We start from the raw sequence: 20,856 nt of genomic DNA, 5'->3' as shown, positions 1-20,856 counted from the left end.
AACCACGGGCAGGGTGGGGAAGATGGCCAAGGCCCAGGCAGGGGCGCGCACACACAGCAATTTCTTCCTTCAGCCACCCTGCGCGATGGATCAGATCATGGAAGAGCCCTTCCCAGACCAGCTGCATGGCAAAGCTCTCCTCTCTCTTTCACCGCTGCCTCCCAGTAGGAGATTCACAGGCAATATATTTTTTTGAACATCTCCTCATCACTCAGGAACAAAACTAGCAGTAACCTCCCTCTGTTTTCTTATGGATCTGTCCCTTTAAAATACATTCCTGCTGTTTAGATTCCTTGCTGTGCAGAAGGGGATTGCACTAACAATGAGGTTTTGTAACAAAGACTATTCCTGTTTTGCAGGAATTCCAAATTGCCAAATTTGTAAAGAAAAGCAGGCTCCTGACGTCGGCTTGTTCTTCCTCCTGCATCTGATTCTGACAAGTGATGCAAGTGGGAGCTCTGCATTCCCCAGAAAGGCAGGATCAAACCCATACGCTTCACCAGGGGAAACAGCAGGGTCTCCTGCCCGGCTGGGAATGGGGAAGTCTCTCTTTAGCTGACAGCTCACTTCCATTCTGAATATAACAGTATCAATTTTATCTATTTCTGCCTGCTGCAATACCTCCTAGCAAACCAAAAGCTGAGCTTTCACATCATATTGAACTAAATTCTGTGAATTTCTTATCAATCCATTTCAGCTACCAAGATATCAGCTGTTGTTCAAATATTTCACTTACTGCAACCAACTATCACAGGTTGTCAAAAGCGTGTTGTTAAATGTCCTTTCAGGGAAATGTCTTTCCCAATGGGTATTTTAAGAGAACTACAAAAGGCTTTTTTTGATAATTATGCATGATCTCTTGACAAAATTACCTGGCATAGCTTTATTTTCTAGGCAACAGCAGGTGAAATATATGGGAAAGTGCAGACAGGACTGCGAGCACTCCTCCACAGCGGGGAATGGTGGTTCATCGCGCCTCTCCTGCACGAGGGCGAGACCAGCGCACTCCAGAGCGCTGCCGAGGGGGATGTGGTCGGGGGGGCCGGTACAGAGGGGACCTGCAATTGCGTGCATGGGGAGAGGGGCTCAAGCACTCTGCTGCTACTTGCCCCCTTCTGATGCCAGTAAAACAGGCGAGGTGGCTGCAGTGAATCCCTGCGCCCAGTTATGTTACAGGAAGGGATCTGATTGCTGTAATTTGTGCACAGTTCACTTGCATAAACCTATTTCCTCAGGCTTCATGGAGGAGAAGTCAATGTCACCCAGCCATGTGGAAGATAATCACCCTGTGCATAAACTCAGATGTCTAGGCAAGTCTACAGCACGACTGAGCTCTTACTGTGCACCGTGCATCGCCACAAAGCTCCAAAACAGAGCAAATGTCTACAAAATTCCCTTGCAGCTCTCTGAATGAGTGCAAACCCATACCCTCCAAGTAACCAGCACGTCCCTGCAACATCTGTATCGGTGGGGAATAATACCCACTAAAACGAATTAATATTAAAGCAGTTTAGCTAATGAGTGAAGTACAGGTGAGATGTGCACAAAGCACCAGAAAACAATCATGTCGGAGCCAGCACTAGGAGACAGGAATAGAGAGTCCCTGCTCTCTGCTCAGCTCAGCATCAGTTCTTAATCCTCCCCAGAGGAGCACGGACACAACTGACGCCCATGCTGCAGTGGGACAGTAAACTCTGCCACTTGTTGATTCAGATCACCTGATAAACCATTGCATCTTGCAACAGCTTTCTAAGTTTCATTAATTGCAAGGGTTTCGCTGATGACATAGGTAAGAACTTGCAAACTTGCCCCTCTGATTGCTGGTGTCAATTGCTGTTTATCAATGCAACACAGGTCTTTGCAATCCAACCCTGACTTCAGAGTAAACCACATCTGCTCTCAGTTTCAACAGTGACCTTGGGATCATGATGCATGAGTCTTCAGCCCAAAGTTCTGCTATTTTTATTACAAATATACCATGTGCATTGGTTTTATCTTTGCATGAAAGTATTTCTCTCTGCATGGGTTACAGGAATCCATTATATTCCACTGAAGAACAAATACGCAACCTAGATAAAGTAGAAAGACTTCCTTGTTCAGAAAAACACCACTTTTCAGCTTCAAAAGAAAAAATGTGCAGATGTAAGTAATTTGGAGAGCAGCTACAGCTGGCATCACCCCCATCATAAGGGCTGATCCCTGCCCCAAGAAACACACAGTCCACAGATGCAATGAGTGACAAACAGAAAAACAATCCCGCTCATGACAGTAACATCCCAGCGGTGTCCACAGGGATGTTGCCAGGACAATACGACATGTGTTGAGTAACAGACACGATGTTTTGCATGGACTGTACCGGAGGAGCGTTACCTTCAGAGCATTTACCACTGAGTCAGACTGCTGAGAGGCTGAGCCATGTCCACTGACGCTAGCTGGCTCGTTTGCAGAGCAGTAACTCCCCTCCGCCCCTCCTGGCATCCTAATGGGATCCTTTGCAAAAAATTAAAAACTATTTAATAAAGAAAAGGGTTGGTAACTAATTAAAACAGATGTCAGTTATTTATTGGTCTTTTTAAAAAGGCTGAGAAGCACTGAAGGCATGTTTTACTCCAAAGCCCCCCTCCTTCTGTGCCACAGTTAACCACGATCCACGTGAGGCAGCTCAAGTGCTACTGTTGAGTGTCACCCAAACACTCTGGCCCTCGAGGGTATCTATCTGGAAAATCAGGACATAAGAATAAAATTTCTTATGTATGTACATTGCCTCAAAAAAGTGCTGCGAGTTTCAGAGAGATGATTTCAACCCCAGAGGAAGGTTTTGAGAATGTATAATTTTATCCCAACAATTCTGCAGGTTGTTCCTTCAACAAAACTCACATTTTAAAATGTCGCTGCAAGGTTTGCAACACCCGCTCAGCCTCAGCTGACCAGGGAAGGAGCCGGGAGCTCCAGGCTGCCAGCTCACTCCTCCTCTGCCTCCAGCTACTCCGGTGCAAGGCCATGTCCTCCTGCTTGCCTGCGAGATGTCAATGTGTACCCAACAGTGACAATCTCAGGGGTTTTTTCCTCCCAGCGAACACCTGGAAGGGTTCTTCAGGACACTGCTAAACAAATGCAATCTACCTAAACTCTTAGAGCTCAGTCACCTCAAACATTGCAAGGATGTAAAGCATCTCCTGGAGCGACTGCAGTGCCGAGGTAACCTGAGCAAGCAGCCTGCTTCTGAGGAGTGCTAAAAATACCCCTGCTGCATTCATGGACAGCAGTGTGATAGCTGCAGCGACACAGACGGCCCAAGAAGACCCGAGGCGCCTTCAACCTGACCTGCTCTCTACTGTCTTTCTTCATGCCCAATTTTGTTTTTTTTAAGAAAGAAAGAGAAATATAAAGAAAACATTTCAAAGATTGAAAGATGACAAGTTCCTTTCTTAAAGAGTAAGAAACACTGTAGGAAAGATTAAGAAAAAAGGTGGCAGTAATTCCTGCTGGAATGTGTGGGAAATGCATTTCTGAAGGAAAAATAATGACAGCGGAAAGAGCCTCTGATCACAATCAGTGCCCTGAGGTGCACTAATTTGCCCCACTGGGCAAGCACATAGCATGTTGCAGTCTTTTGGGGGATGTCTATAATCTAAACAATAGGAAAGATGAAGGTGGGTAAGGGAGAGAAAGGGCACAGAGATGACACGAGGTGAACTTCACAGATCCAGTCTGCCTGAAAACGTTTAATTGAAAAGTACCACAGTCCAAAGCAAGTTTACGTGCTCTGCATGACTCCGTCAGGATGTGCCCAGGCCTTTGTAACCAACGCTGCATGGCTCACAGCGGTGGCAAAGGGGCACATCGCAGAAAGAACCCTTGCAACTACTGAACGTGTTAGACTGGATCCCCGCAATCGTCTGCAGGACTGAGCCTCACATATTCCAAAAAAACCCCTGAAAAACAATTAACAAAAATGAGAATGCAGCACTAAGCTTATGGAAAAGGTACCGTGAATCTGAATGTGAAACTCCATTTGGCACACGAACTCATCTTCCAGTGCCACCCTGCTGCCGAGCAATGGATGCAGTGTAAAAGTGGGCACTGATGGGTCTCATAACTAGGCTGGCAACACCGGCACAGGCTTAGGGCAGCGTGCAGTGTGTCATCCTACGATTCTCCGCAGCAATGGCTATTATCAATTTGCTGTGCTGCATGGAGGGAGGTTGAGGACTTATTTTTCTTTGGGAAGGATTTATAGATCTGTTAGTGACTGGGCAAACTTTATGCTACACTTTGGGAAAGGAAATTAAAGAGGAAGGAAAAGGGGTGATAAAGCAGATTTGAGCAATTCTGGTTTAGAATGAATTCCCTCAGTCAGCTTTGGGGTTTTTTGTAAGTCAAAGTATTCTGCTTCTTTACTGGCTCCACAGCCAGCAAAGATTTTGAATGGTTAAAATATAAATATTGCTATTAAAAAGCTGGGAAAATTAGTGCAGATTGTACATGTAAAGCCTCCTGAATATGAGACAATCTGAAAGTCCTGCAAATTGTACTACCGTCAGAGTTCAGGCCTTCCTCCAGGCAGCTGTCCCCCACAGCTGCTTCTATGCCATACCCAGCACATTTCTGTCCCCCTTCATGAGAATGAGAAGCTTGTTGTGAACACACTGCTTTAAGCTGACAGCTTTCTCAACGCATGTTGGTAGGAGATTGAAAATTAGTATTTCCCCTGTGGACATCCTTCTCCCTCCTCCCTCTGTCCTTGTAAGAGACATAAGCTTTTTTTAAAAAATAAGGCAGGTTTTTTGCAGCCCTGAAGTCCCATACTCCACCTCAGGGACCTCTCACGTCAGGTGAGGACACTCCAGGGAGGCAGTACAGCCTCTGCCTCCTTTGGAGGAAGCTTATTCCAGCAGATGATGGGGATGGGACCAGCCTGAACACGGGTCTCCTGTTCGTCAGCAAGTCCTGTGAGCCTGAAGACACTTCAGCCGCTACTGACTGTGTTACAAGTTTCCAAGGCTGTGAAGCAAAACAAGAGGAAAAGGCACTTTGCCAAAGTGGCAGTGTCTAAACAAGGTGCCTTAGGGGACTAGGAAAGCGTGCTTTTCAGCCCCATCATCACAGCTGCTGCTTGCCAGGGGGGAGCATGGCAATCTTTCACCTTCCACCAAAGCCTGACCTGAGTTTTCTCGCACTGAGTCCCTTCTCTGCCACTGCCCAACCCAGATTACAACTGGATCCTGAGCAGGACCTTGAGAAGGGGAGGAGAAATCCTGCTCCCTTCCTCCTCTTCTCTAACTCCACACACAGCACTTGCGTTCAGCCACTCAAAGCAGGCATCCCATGTGTCCACATGTTTTGGACAGATCTTTTCCTTTATTATCCAGTAACAAAGCTGTGGAAGTGGAACGCAAATCAGACAGAAGTGATGAAGTTGTAGCTCCATAGCGCTGAAAATCTGTATTAACTATAAACATATTGAGGAATTTTGAGTAAACGGTGCTGCACAACGTCAACATCTGAGAAATAATTTACTCTTTTACTCATTCTCCCTTACCAACCTTCCCTCCTGCCCCTGCCCAGGCCTTGTGCCTAAGCTACAGCACAGTTTGCATGTTGGCTCCTCTGAGTCTAACACGTACTCTGTGTGGATTATACCTCTGTAGATAGTGCATTGTCGGAAACAGGTAAAACCCACCTAATAACCCATGCACATTTTGCCACAAAGATAAGAGAGTGCAACCACTAAATATGCAGAGCCATTTTCTGTTGGAAGTAAATCTACAAAATATCTAATGCTAACACACGACTAGTGAATAGAAAGCACAGGCAATCTGTCTGAACCCCCTAATATCACATGACAAAAGAATAAGATGAATGGAAATTTAGCATCTCCCTCACACTGCAAAATGTTAAGGATGCTTGGGCCATTCTCCCACAGCACCAGAGACAAACCCTGCACCTGTACCCTGGTCACGGCCAGAGCAAAGACCCCTGTGTAGAACAGGGTATTCTTTGATGAAGAGAACTGATCATGAGCCTTTCTACTTGAGCCAGTAGAAAACATCATTTTTTCAATCTATACTGTTGATAAGGACAGTCATAAATGAAAACCACTCTAGCGCAAAGCACACTGCATAGCTCAAGTCAGTGGCAGTTTATCTGCCAGCCACTCCAGAGGAAGCATGCCCCGTGCTGCCTGGCTTGTAACCTCCCACAGCACGCAGGGGGAGCTCAGCAGGAAAAACCGTAGACCATCTATGGCCTAAGGATTCTTGCAGTCACCTCAGCAAAAGTTCTGAGAGAACATGGTTTGCCTGTCCACTGCGCACCACCCTTCACTTACCGTCGGAGACCTACCTCAGCAAATGCTTAAGACCTCATTCTCCAGTAGCCTTTTATCCCAGAGGCCATTAGTATACTGGGAAGTATACCCTTCCTGCTGGGCAACTGCCACACCAGTTCAATCGCTACCTGATTTTCAAAGCTTTTTTCTGATTTTCCCCAGCCCTCAATTTCCTTGTTAGCTCAAAGAAAACACAGGCTGTGATTGTCAGCTTTTTTCAAACAGGCAGGAGAAAGAAAAAAACAGAAAGCAATAAACTACGGTATGTTGCTTTGCTGGATTAATAATGCACTAAACAAAACAGCAACAATTTTTTTAGAGAACATTCCTGTCAATTAAAATACACAATTTTAAAATGCTGCAGTTACTCACTGTAATTCCTGTTCTCAAAGACCTCAGCAGAAACCTCTACTTCCACATATTGCTGCCAAAATCCACATATCCTCATAGCATATGTGAAGCACACTCAGATTTCTGAGTGGTCAAAACCATTGCTGGCTACACACCTTCAGAAAAAAACATTTTCAGCAGGCCCTTCATAAACCTCTTTTTCTAATGAATGTCTAAGAGAAAAAGGTCCTGGGCTGTAGCACCTCCAAATCATGGGGGCTATGCACATAAAGACCACCAGTATTTAAAATGTGAAAAACTCAGTGGACTCTACTAGAAAATACTGAGTACAAAGTAACTCCAGACTTTTGGAAATTACTCTGGAATAAATAAATAAATAAACAGATAGATAGATAGACAAATAAATAAACAAATAAATAGATAGATAGATAAATAAATAAATAAATAAATTCTGCCCTTCTCTCTGAACTGTAACTTTTTGTACACCAGTTTTTTGTTGAATTTACATCTTTTTAACATCAAGCCCATAAGCCCTTGCCTTTCAGGCTGCCCATCCAACCAAGGTGGAAGTGCTATGCTTAGGTCACCCTGAGACAAAGACTCTGGTCAGAACCTCAGCTGTCATAAACTGAAGTCGCTCCATTAATGACCTATAAATTTAAACTAGGATGAGAGCACATGGAAGAACCAGGCGAGTGGATGCTGTTGATTTACCTTCAGCAAATATTTGATAACATGATTTGGTAACATGGGTTTGTTCAACGGGGTTTAATCACATTTTTGTTGAAGGATTCCCTGTTCTTCTACACACTAGGGAAGGGAGGAGACAAACAGTATTGAACTGTGAGTCACACAGATTTGACAAAAAAAAGTATTAATCAAACAGTTCCCTTCTTCTAATTAGATTTATAACTAAAACCACGTCATGGAGAGGGAAAATAAAAAACACAGATCTCAGCAAAAAGGTTTCTGAAAGATTTGGAAATGGGTTGAAATAAAACGTGATTATCTAAGGGGAGGGGAAAGAAAGAGGGAAATGGAAAAGCGTTGAAAGTGCTTAAAAATAACTAGTGTGTGCCTAAGGGTCATGCCTGCCATTTCACACTTCAACACACCAGGACTGCAAGAGGCTAGCAAGGATGCAAAAACCCCAAAAAAGTGCCTGAAGCAACAGTGGAAGTGAAAGATACAACAAAAAGAGATGGGAAAGGCCCAAAAGACTTGTAAAGGAAAGAATGAGGAAACAGGGGCAGAAAAGCCCATGTGAGAGGGGGCAGAAGGGCTCCAGATCAGCCCTGCACCACACCTGCCTCTGGCTTAGGTGCTGCACGCTGTGGAAGCCAGGAGCTCAGCTCCCATCATCCAGCCTCCAGCCCCACAGACTCGTGCGGTTTGTTTGCTCAGAAAGCAGCATCCTGGCAATACTTCCTTTCCCCTTCATTAAAAGGTAAAGCTAAACCACAAGGATAAAGAATTAGAAGGGGGAAACGTCTGACAATTTGTGTCAGCCTCTTGCTCCCTCCTCCCATAAAACAAATAAGAACTGAAGCAATTTAAATTGGGTGGCTTGCCAAATATATCTTTTGCAAACGCATTCACTGTCATTATATGACAGATGTCCGCATTTCTATAGCATTTCAGCTGAGCTTATCAGCCCTGAAATACTACCCCTATGAAAATTCAGGGATATCTTCAGTTAATTGACATGAGGATGTCAGATCCTGATCTCACTTCCCTGAGCAAAAGGCGTGGATAGAAGTTATGCACCACATCAAGCCTGGGAGGACAATCCAGTTCTCAGCTGTCCGAAGTTACTCACTGACATAAAAGACCTCCACAACCCAGGAAGCTGTAACTGGGGTCTGAGTCTATCTTTTGGTCCCTACATGTTTTCTTAATTATTGCTGAGTATCTTCAGTACAACATGCACAGAAACGATGTACTGGTGTATTGGGTTTGCGTGACAAGGTTTTAGTCGTGGGGGGCTACAGGGGTGGCTTCTGTCAGAAGGTGCCAGAAGCTTCCCCCATGTCCGATGGAGCCAGTGCTGGCCTGCTCCCAGCCCGACCTGCCGCTGGCCGAGGCCCAGCCTGTCAGCGATGGTGGCAGCCCTCTGGGATAGCATAGTTCAGGGGGGATGGGGGGAGACCTGCACAAGTGCAGCGGGAGACAGGAGTGAGACGATGTGAGAGCAGCAGCCCTGCAGCCCCCCAGGCCAGTGCAGAAGGAGGCAGGAGGGGCTCCAGGTGCTGGCGCAGAGATACTCCAGCAGCCCCCGGCGGGGCGGGCTGTGCCCCCAGCCCACGGAGCGCACAGGGGAGCAGCTCCCCCCCGCAGCGCGGGCAGGGCCCCCCCCGGGGCAGGGGGTGCCCGCAGCGGGCTGTGACCCGCGGGCAGCGGCGCTGGGGCAGCTCCGGGCAGGGCCCGTGGCCCCGCGGGGAGGAGCCCGGGCTGGGGCCGGGCTGGGTCAGGGCTGGGGACCCCCGGCGACCCATGCTGCAGCAGTTCGTGAAGAACTGCAGCCCGTGGGAGGGACCAGCGGTGGAGCAGGTAGTGGAGGTCTGTCTCCCGTGGGAGCGACCCCATGCTGGAGCAGGGGCAGAGTTCGAGGAGCACTCCCACTGAGGCGGGAGCAGCAGAGATGTGTGCTGAGCTGACCACAGCCCCCATTCCAGGTCCCCTGCGCCTCTGGAGGGGAGGAGGGAGAGAAAGTCTGGAGTGAAGTTGAGCCTAGGAAGAAGGGAGGGGTGGGAGGAAGGTGTTTTTAAGATTTTGCTTTTTTATGTCATTACCCTACCCTTATTTGATTCTTAATAAATTAATTTCCCCACATTGAGTCTGTTTTGCCTGTGACTGTAATTGATGAGTGATCTCTCCCTGTCTTTATCTCAACCCAGGAGCCTATTGTTATATTTTTTCTCCCCTGTCCAGCTGAGAAGGGGAGCAACGGAGTGGCTCTGGTGGGTACCTGGCACCCAGCCAGGGTCAACCCACCACGTCTGGCTGGAGCACTGGTCATACTATTATGTTATTTTGGGTTTTTTTTACGTTAGTGGCAAAACTCAATCTGCAGTGATGGTGAGTTTCACATACACTTTGAGGTGGCAGGAGGCATTGCCAAAGCCCACATGCTGTAGAGAATTTTCCTGCCCCAGAGCCAGGGGGGAACTACTCTGGCCTGAAATCCATCCAGCAAAACTGCAATGTTCTTACTCAAATCCTTTGGCCTCTATGCACTGCTGTCATACACCCTTATCTACACAAGCGTTTGAGAAGAACTAGTACAAGCTGCACGCCCCTTGTCTCGGGCGCAGCCGGCACAAGTTTGGCATTCTCCACAGAAGACTCAGCTGCGTACCATAAATCTTGGAAAGTATCTGCTTTCTTGCACAAAAATCCTATTTGCGGCCAGAAATTGAAAGGGTCTACATCATATCTTGTTGCATGTTAATTGAGAGAAGGAAAACAACAACAACAAAGAACAGCTAATTACAGCTCTCACCAACACAGCAAACCTATAACCCACCTATGGCTTCTCATAACTCTTAAACCCACTCTACTATGCTATAAGCTGCCACCAGAACAACTGCAGCACAGGAAGAGACATTAACAGGCTTAAGTGAATATGCGCATTTTTATACCTTTTCTATTACCTGATCAAACTAAAATATTGACTCAGTGGTAGTACTGCATTTCCCCTGACAAAGCTGCCCTTTGGTACAGAAGAGTGGACTAAAACTCAGATTCCATTTGAACACTGATGGCAGCACTTAAAACCATTTTCTCTGGAAATGTTCTTGCCACTAAATATTAATAAAACCTTTGCATTAGAGGTCTGTGGGGTTCTGAAAAGAAAACTAATATGTATGGAGAGAGACAAGCAAAGCAGAAGAGATTGGAAAAGAACCACACCTAAGTGATAGATGAAAGGAGCGATTTATCTGAAGAGGGTGTCAACAAATGTGCCAGTGCATTTTCATGAGTGACACATAAGCAGGAAAGGGTAAAAAGAAAGCATGTTGAAAGCAAAGAGGAAAAAGAAGAAAAGTATGGCAGGAGGAGAGGAAAAAATCCTCAGAAAGCAAGGCAAGGGCTCTTCAGTAAAGACCTAGCAGGGGCGTCACACTCACGAGTGCAAGTCATGACCTCTCTCAAACTAAACGCAGTCCTGCAACTCCCAAACCCTCCCAGTGCTCCAGTACACCATCAAAGATGCGATATGCAAAAAGGAAAGGGCACTCTCTTACTGAAGCACTGGTGAGATTTTAAGGCACAACACTGTAACTGGGTAAGAGCCATGCCAAAAACCTTCATCAGTTGTGGAGCTCCTAATATATTTTCAGCTGATCTGTCAAAAGCACTTGGTTTGGCTTAACGCCCAACAAACTCCCACTCCTCCCATTCAATGGAATCGAAGCAGTGCCAGGAACTTGTGCATTTTCATCCTGCATCCTTGTCTTTGCCATGGGGCCTAATCACCGCTGACAGTGTGTTCAGGGTGTTACAGGAACAACAAACACTCAAAATGAACTTGTGCAAATGCAATGCCAAGGTAACTGAATGCAAAGTCACAATAAGCTTGGTGTCCACATTCCCTTCCTCTCCCCAGAGCAATGACTTTCATCAGGAGGAAAGGTGAGTAAGATATGGCAGGAAACATGAACCTTCCTCACTCATTATTTCTTACAATAAAGTATCCAGAGACATTACGAGGTTTTTCAGTACTCTACTATGGATCCTTGTGCCAACAAAACCAAACACAAGACAAACTGACCTGTGTACTTAAAACAAAATGCAGTTTGCAGGCTTGCTCACCTAGTTCTTCCCCTTCAAAACCCCACAATCAGCATATTTTGTTTCAACTATGTTTGCAACATCTGTGGGCTTAGGTGCTATTTTCACAAGTACTATTTTCTGGGTTTGGCAACCCATCGAAGGTATTTTCAATAAACTTACTGCCCACAATGTGGGTGTTCCAGTCTTTGCCCAGAGCTGGTAATACATTTAATGTGTCTCCACCTGAATGCTTCAAACCCCAGACAAATAAAAACATATGGTCACTTCTAAAGATTCTGCCCACAAAGAATGTCCTGCACAATATATCCCCCAGTGTTGATCCAGACCCAAGACAAAGACAAACCACAACAGTATTTTTCAAGCAGTTTTGTAACATTTGCCCTGAATGCCATTCCTGACAATAAAATAATATTCTTTATCACTGAAGATCAACCTCTTCTCTTTCCTGTTGAAGACTGTATCCATGTTAAAGGACAGACATTTAACCATTCTTGCTGTCTTTTTTCAGATCAAAAAATTAGGGTACAGAAGTCACATAAATTGCTCAAAGATACCTTGCAAGTCAAGAGCTAAACAAGAGCTATATAGGCCCTTCCAATTGTCGTATTATAGGTGTTAAAAAACCCACCACACTTTACTTAAAATCTGCCTTAAGGAAATTGTTAACCTGGGGCTGAGATCTTCTAGCTAACCTCAGGTCATACAAATGAATAAATCTGAGCCAGTGGATTTTACTTCTTACTACATTTCACTATTATCTTGGATTTTATATTCAAATAACAGTGCTAAGTGCAATGAAAAGCACTTTTCTTCTTCAGGCCAATGTCTTCATTTAAACTAGTGTCTGATTTAAACAAAATGCAACTTCTTTTTTCTTCCAGTGGGCAAATTCATTTGGAGACTTGATGAATTTTTTAAGGATTACTTAACAACACATAATAGAAACATGCACTGGTATGTATGTGTATATATAAAAAATTACAAGTGTCTTTGATTCATTCTTAATGAACTTCAAAACTTTCCATTCTTAAAAATATACTGGGAAAACCTTTAACTTCATATTTGCTTATACAATTTAATTTTTTTCTTGCATTTGCATATCCAATATATTCCTCAAATATTAAAAATAACATAATTCATGTATTATTACTTTAAAAATCCACATTTTCATAGCAAAATATTTTGGTTAACTCTAAGAAGTACTTTATATTTTAATAATAAGCTCTTGGAATAAAAACAGAACGTAAAGGGTCAGTTCACTGTGATTTTCAAGCCTTTAATTAATTAATTAATTATAAGTAGCAGCTTATAGTGATTTTTTCTTTAGAAAAGTGCCAACACCTGCAAATGAGAAATATTAATGAAAGTGTTGTCATAGCCTTAAATACCCCACTCAATCACTAGCAAGATGAACAAACAGGTGTGAGTGCCTTTGCTTATCCAAATGATCGGCCTGAGTGTTCAAATGCAGTAACATCAAATGACAATACTGATTTTATCTCAAGCATGAAGACTCGAACATTGCTGTCTAGCTGCCGGCTACTGTTCCCACCAACAGAAGTCACCCACCTGGGGCAGCATGCGATTTTCCTCCTCCAGCTGTCTTACTCTTGCCTCCAGCTGCCTAACATAGGACAAGGTTGATTCTAAAAATCAAAAAGAAAAAAACTCATATTATCCACAGAGATCTGCTTGTGTTTACTAGTGTCAGAGCCTGTGCCACATTCTGACTTGTACTCACAGCAGATTGCCTCTCTCAAATGTCCATTAAACATTCAGCTCTGCTCCTCTCAAGGGCAGCACAAGTAATTCCTTGTTGACTGTGATTCTAAACTGCTGAGCTTTAAGATGGTCCCTTCTCAGACACAAGGTGTCTTACAGAAAGGCAACACAGACGTGAGTTCTTCCAAGCCATCGCCCAAGCTCTGTGAGTGTGTACTGTATTTTGGAAATACTCCACAAGATCAATACGTTACCCCACCAAGTCAGCACTGGAAAGTCCAGAAAGAGAAATCACAGTCAAAGCGGCCCCTCCGCAGCCCCGCAGAGATCTGGTGGCACACACACAGCCTCCCCCTACCAGCCCTGATCTTGCCTGCAGGGAATGCAGCAGCTTACTGGCAGGGAGGCTCAAGCCTCAGCTTCTGCTAGGAACATGCTGTCATGACCAGAGCCTCTGCTAGAAACCAGATGTGTGTCCCCAGGGCCCTGAGAGGGTTTGGAGCCTGGTTGATCCAGCACGACAGCCTGGGGCACAGTGCTGCTCACTGGGCATGCTCCTCACCCCACACGCGCCATGGCAGTACTGTACCGGGACATGCTCTCACAGCGCTGCTTTGCTATGCGGGCTTGGTGGAAAAGCAAATTCCTGCCCACCCAATTCACAAGTAACCTCACTGACCTTCACAGGATAATTTGGTTGATTATGGAGAATATGAGTCACTCCCAGTCTGCTCTGTTCCCAAGAACTTTCTGTAAGAACAGCAGATCCATGATCCATCCCTAAAAGCATCCAAGAGCTTTATCATCACACATTTCTTGGGCCGCAGAGAATTTCTGATGTTAAAGTCCTGTATCTAAGAGAAATACTTGCCTGAAAAAGTAGCACTCGACTGTAAGAGAAAAGATACCTTCTCAGCGCTTCTCAGAAACACTGCTGTGCCTCTTGTGCCTCTTGGATGCAGACGGAGTCCACCATGTACTCTCTCATGACTCAATGATCCACTCAACTTTCTCCAAGATGTCAATACTACCACATAACCAGTAAAATTATCTCTCTCATGGTTAATAGTACAGAATCCACAGGTATTGGGGCAGTACTGTCAGTTGGTATAACCCTGCAAAACTGCATTGACAACTGAGCTGTTCACGGGTTTAAACTGACAGGTGAATTTATGCACCAGTTTCCTTCGATACCTAATCTCCAGGCCTGCCTGCCCATAAAATAAAGGTGATGGAAAATTAGGTGTCACTTACAGCTTTTATAAGACTGCAATAGGCTAAAATATGCATGCAAAGCAATGCGTGGGAATTTACACAACACAAATACGACACAGTAATTTGTCAAAAATTATTAATACACAGCAAGGCACTGGATTAAAAATAGCATTGTACAACAAAAGGGAAAGAGGTAATCTAAGGTTCTGTGCGCTCTGCTGCATAAGGATTTTCATAGCTAGTGATGGGTGCATCTCTGGAGAGTCGCTAAGTCTGGCTCAGATGAGCACTTAGAAGATGAACAGCTTATTCAATTAACTGTATACGACAGGGTCCCTCCCATCAAATCAGCTTCCTTCACAGCAGCAGCACTTTTGGGAGGAGCCACAGAAGCTCCCTCACCATTATGACAGGCAATAGCTCCCAGCACATCTCATCTCTTCTCTCTGTGGTTTTCTATATAAGATGGTTTCTGTGGACTCGCCTTCTCGGAGGCACTGAAGTAGGTGCGTTCTTTGGCACTAGCCACCTCTAAATTCACTGGTTACAAGATCACTGCCATGTTAGCTTGGGCTCAGACTTCATGCTCGGGTCCACCTTCCCAGCTGTGTCCACCAGCCCACTTCATGCAAGCTCCCTTCTGGATTCTCTTCAACTGTGGGTCTTTTGTAATTTTCTAGTTTACCATTTATTAGCTTGTACCTTATATGTTGTATACCTCTTGGCAGAGTTTGCCTCTCGGTTTTATTTCTTCACTTATACGTTGGGAGTCCAGAGCTGAGATGTCCACTGCTTCAACTAACACAACTCTGCTGTCAGTTCATAGCTTCCCAATGCCAGTTCACATCAGCTGAGGAATTGGTCTGAAATCTCTGTGCCTGTTAACCCTTCTAAAGTGTGAAACAGTTATTTAAATCTTTTTTTGTAATATGATTAAAATGGAAAATTAGGTCATCTACCAAAGGCTTGATCTAGCAAATCCTTATTTATATGAGTCTTCTTGACACATAGTCTAGATGCATATATATTTCAGTATCTGTTAATATATTTATGCTGCGATGCTATGAGCTTAGAGGAAAAAATGAGCAGAAAAGCCAGTCAAGGACATAAAAGATGGAGGAACTGAAAATACACAAAATGAAACACTATCATCGATCTTTTTTTTTAAAAAAAAAAAAAAGACCAAAACAGAAAGTTGTATCTTAAGAGTATTTATGAGAAGGTCTATATGATCCATCTATCCTTAATCAGCCTGGAGATCAGCAAAGAGCTCTAAATAAAGAGAGAATCTTAAAATGCCATCCAGAAAACAGTTACCTGATACCACTCCCATTGTCATTCCAGGCAAATTTGCACAAGACAATTAAGCAATTTAAAACTGAAGCAGAATGAGCTGATGATAGTAATGCTTCAGCATGAGTATCTGAGCCGAAAACAAATGTCTCCCAAAGGGAAAGCAGTACAGAAACTTAGCATCACTTCAGTAACATTCCTGTTGTCTCAGAATAAAGCATTTAGTAAGATGCTACAATGTGTCAGGCAAGCACTGCTCTGAAACATAACCTGCACAAACAAGACCACCCCTAGCTCATGTCATTAGTCATAAAACCTTTTTGTTTTATCCTTCCCCAAACAGATTTATCTCACATTGCTCATTTTCACAGAGCTGCAAGCACACAGAAAAGCCCTCCCTTATTTGCAGAATCTTAAATTGGAATTGTAGGCTGCTTATAGATAAACTTCCAAACACAAATATGCTGAGCTTCCTCTGCTGAGAACGCAACCAGGGAAAAACAGGATCTTTATTAATACCATAAAAGCTCAACTACTGTTAACTCAACAAACTATTAACTATGTTGAGATTAAACACATACTCAAACAGACAAACAATTAATTTGGGCCCACATCTAAACAAGATCTGACCTCAGAGACATGACACGGCAGTAGCCAAACTACCAGTTCCATCACTTGTGTGCTTCTTGGCTACACTATTTCTGCTGCTTACTATCTTCCATCACTAGGCACTTCTATGGGAGCCAGAACTTTGAACAATTTCCGTCCTCAGGAATGGATTCCTACTAAGTGAGCTTCCCTACTCGGGCTTCTCATGCTCTTAGCGTCATTCAAATGCAATCACTGTGTGGTGCTTCATTCCAGGGCTGAAACTAAAATTTCTTTCAAAACTAGAGAGACAGTAATATCTTGCTTTTAGGGAAGTTCAGTGACAATCCACCCTTTCTCCACATCCATCACTCTAACATGTTATCAGAGAACATCAATATTTACAGAGCAGATCTTTTTTTCTTTTGATATCCACACTCTTGAAGCTAGTAGGTGTTTTGGGGTTATGTCAAACTTTATCAGACACTTACGTTGCTGCCAAAGGCATTATTCGTGCCTTGCCTTTATCCATTTTTTGTGTGACTGATCTCAGTTTACCAAGTAATTCATAATGTTCTTTAAGTTAGATTATCCTCTGCTATTTTAGAATGGTTGAGGATGTCATGTTAAATTCTGATACTTTCCTTTTTTATTTCTGTGTTTGTTTTTTGCAGACACTGGAGGGTTACAATTCACAGGCAACTGTGGGATTGCACTGTAGAACTCCCTAAAGACTGAGGTCCTCTACCCATCTATTCGCTTCCTGCAAAGTAAACAGATCAGAATCCTACAGAAAGCAAAAACTCAAGGGTTCAACCTACACTTCTACTTGCTCACATGAATTTGAGTAAACAAGCAAAATAAAGCAGGTGGAAGGGATTTTATTTAATGCCCAGAGGAGTACTTGAGGTAAAAAAGAGTAGAAGGTGCAACACCTCTAGTACTGATACAAGCTCAGAAAGTAATGCATAAGAAGTGCTTTAACTCAGTGATTAAAATTCTGCATTTTTCTGCATCTTTGAAGAACACCGATTCCAAATTATAATAGTTGTCTGCAAAAACTGAGCATGGGAATTCCACAGACCTCCTTCTGACTAACTTTAAAGGACAAACCCACCAACGCAAAAGATGGTACTTGCTTCATGGAAGTTAGAAAAAAGTACAGAATCTCTTAACTTTGGAGAAAAATGGTGGATGAGCAAAGCAGGCATCACAGAGGAAGTAGAGCAAAATCCTCCAAGCTGAAAACACTTACAAGTCTGGAGGTATTAGGAGAAAAGAGTAATACTGTTTGCCTTTATCCCTAGCCTTTAACTTATGGCCAGCATGAAGAGAAAATGCTACGCTGGACAGAAGGCTGCTCTGAAGCAGCAGCAGCTCGTGCTTACATCCTTATGGCCAGAAAACAGAAAAACCACGATTTCATGATAATGCAAACATCTCGGTGCTGTTAACATCAACGTTTTCTGCTTCCGCTAGCTCAGCTCTACTTGGTATTCATGTTCCTAAAGGAGGTTGCCAGAATCTGGAAAGCTGTCACATCCCAATATGCATATTTTAAACACGGTATAAATGAGGGACAGTGCCAACAATTTACCTCAGCAAAGAATTTAGCATGTTATGTGCAGTGATACTTTGATGTATGGCAATGAAGGTTCAGTTAAGGTATATTCAACTTCAACGGAGAAAGTAATTTGTTATGCTGCTCTTCCTGCACTCTGTTGGCAGGAATATAATAATTGCATATCAAATCGGATTTTGGTCTTTCAAATCCACACCCAGCATCCCACAATGAAAACTAAATAATCTTTCAATAAATGGCAAATGAAAAACAAGGCTGTGCAAGGGCTACTTTAAACCCTCCTGTAATTAACTGACAGCTCCATACGTCTACGAAACAGTTTCTGTGCTAACTGGGGAACAGATTCAATGACACATGAAGTATCTCCCTGTCCTATAATTCCTAGTCATCGGATTTAATTACCTCAATATTAATATTCATGACTCAAACATGTTATTACTGCAATCCATCCCCTTTCAGCTAACTAATTTGAATTTAAGAAAAAAAAAAAAAAATCACACTGCTGGAATTACACTAACACAAATCTACACCACCTGCATCTCTAAATTGGTGAAGCTGCTCAGTGTTTACACGGGCAGCATCCAGCCTCCTGGCAGCAGGATTAGACGACCTCCAAAGGTCATTTCTAGCCCTGTCTTCTGTGATACTCTGTCATGGTTGCACATCTTACATAATGCTCCTATTGAGTAAGGGATGGAGAACTTCTTATTGAAGTGCAGCCAAATTCCCCTGTAACACAGAGACATTAGGATTAGTGCTATCATGTAGACAGAAAGACATCTGCCTAAGGCAAAATTTTATTAAACTCACCAGAACATTTAGGAGCTATTTACCACTAAGGCACATATTGCTGGAAAGTTTTGGGACAGCAAACACCGCAGCATTAGCATTGAGATAGCGTTAGCATGTCTCAGTATTGCTGTTGTCTGAAATTCTCCCACCCCAAGCTGAGATTCCTTGTGATTATGGATCCAGCACTGCCTGACTTTTCCCTGTGATTAAAAATATAATTAACTAAGCTTAGCTAGTTTACCGAGTATTTCAAAACTGAATCCTAGTGAAGGGAAAAGCTTACATATGCCAATTCAACATCCAGAATGCAATGTTATCCCTGCCACTTAATCCTATTTCTCAGGCAGTGTGTGCCATGCTTCCCCTTTCCAGCACACATTACACACAGACATGTGCAAATTACTTTATCTCTGTAATCACTTATTTCTACACAGATTTCATATAAAAATAATGTTTTCTCAGTTGCAGCAGCTTCTAATCACAAATTATCTCTTTATTACAAGAAAAAAAACCTCCTCATTATCTTGAGGCAGCCCTAACCATGCCTTTAATGATTCATCGATGCTGTCTGCCTCAGACTGCCAATGTGTTTGCATTTGTCAGGACCGAAGTGCCACTGTGGCTTATGCAGTTGTAGTGAGCAGGTCTGGGCTGAGCAGGCTGCCATGCACGCGCTTCCCCATGGTGAGGCACAGGCACTGCTCCGCTGGGGGTTTCACTCTTCCTGAGGTCACCCAAATGCTGCCTGCGACACAACCTACTAGAAGTATAGGGTTGGCTTCCACTTAGGAATTTTACTGATTTAAGATGGCATTTGTTGGAGGTTTTGTTGCATGTTTAGCTTTAGGGTGCAACAAAATTTCCAGTTGAATTAATCTACAAAAAAAAAAAAGCTTTAAAAAGTTTACAAAACTCTCATAAAGGAACAGGATTCAACTACAGGAGTATCTAAAAATTATATCCGATGTCACATGAGATAAGCTTTTGTTTCCTACTTCTCTGAGACTATCTGTAACGCTCTTGCTAACAGCTGGATAACACTGTCACGCTAACGGCCTGCTGTAACACTAACCTTGGTTTGTTTGGGTATTTTGATGCTAGAGGTGACAACAGCAAGGCTTTTCTTCCTGGCCTGCTTGATATCCTATTAGCTCCACTTCAGCCTGCGCTAAACGCATTTGCCACATTACCAATGAAAACTGAGAAAAATCAAACCCATTACACGATTGCAAAAACCTTTTCCACTGGCTGTTAGCTTGTTCTGGTATTGATTTTGTGTGGTTTATGATCAGCAAAATCCTTATTGGCTCTACTTACTTTACTGCCTGGGTTTGTCCCTATGCCATCACACTCTCATTTGCTCCTTAGGAGTGTCCCCCAGCTGCAGGCACATGCCCCCAGCCTGGAAGTGCAGCAGAAGGAGAGGAGGGATGGTTCAGGAGGCTCCTGTGTGAATTCAAATGAAAGACTGGAAAAGGCAAGCCTGAGAATAGCTTTGCTTTGGGAAGGAAGGTAGATGAGAGCACTGGCTCAGGGAGATAAATAAGGGAGGGTTTCACTATTGGCACATGGAAAGAAATCCACAAAAAGACTTTTCAAACTTACACCACTGCCTTCTGATCATGTTGATTTGCATCTGTTAAGTGGTCCCCTTGCTGAAAAGGTCCCAGGTCCCCTGCAAACACATGGCTGGTGTGAAACCAAGCACACCTGCATGTCCCCCTGCATCCACCAGGCAACCTCCAGCTTCTCCCAGTTCTGCTGTGCCCACGTTAAATGACCAGTTGTAGTATAACAATATGAAAACAAAAAAACAACAAAAACCGATAAATGAAAATATAAAGCTTCCCAGAAACTAATATTAGTGCAAAAAGCAGAGGACCCGAGGGCCAAACTGATTGAGGTGCCAAATACATGCTCCAAAGGTCCCTCATCAGCCCTGCAGCTCCCCACAGATGCTCATAGCCACTTTTCTTGTCATGTAGAATTAGGCCCAAATCATCAGACGTTGAATAAATACACTGTAGAAAAGTTAGTTTGGTTGAGCAGCAAGCTCTAATTTATAATTATATTGGTTTCTGCTTGGAAGACTGCAATGTAGGCCAAAACTGGAAACTGCATCTCCAGGAATTCTGAATCAGATCAAACCTATGAATCATTTTTATGGTTATCTGCTGCTTTGTTA

At 43.7% G+C, this 20,856-nt stretch overlaps 1 protein-coding gene across 10 annotated transcripts in view; it reads right to left on the bottom strand.

Annotated features, from left to right (window-relative positions):
- The window catches only part of CCDC85A (coiled-coil domain containing 85A), a 196,352-nt gene that overhangs the window by 117,287 nt on the left and 58,209 nt on the right, over positions 1-20,856 (bottom strand). For 6 of the 10 annotated variants that reach the window (XR_008749107.1, XR_008749106.1, XR_008749109.1 and 3 more), the window contains exon 3: positions 13,049-13,125. The exons of 2 other annotated variants lie outside the window; for them this stretch is intronic. Coding sequence is in view for 3 of the 8 variants with exons in the window: in XM_027788415.2 (XP_027644216.2) it covers positions 13,049-13,125 (77 nt within the window). In the remaining 5 variants the exon portion in view is untranslated. Of the gene's footprint in view, positions 1-2,370; positions 2,491-13,048; positions 13,126-15,589; positions 20,347-20,856 lie in introns of those variants that run through there. 2 more of the 10 variants (XM_005238581.3, XM_055815926.1) reach the window with 2 other exon arrangements.

The sequence above is a fragment of the Falco peregrinus genome, chromosome 11, assembly GCF_023634155.1.
Source record: "Falco peregrinus isolate bFalPer1 chromosome 11, bFalPer1.pri, whole genome shotgun sequence".
NCBI classification, from domain to species: domain Eukaryota; kingdom Metazoa; phylum Chordata; class Aves; order Falconiformes; family Falconidae; genus Falco; species Falco peregrinus.
This window is presented reverse-complemented; position numbering and strand designations above follow the sequence as displayed.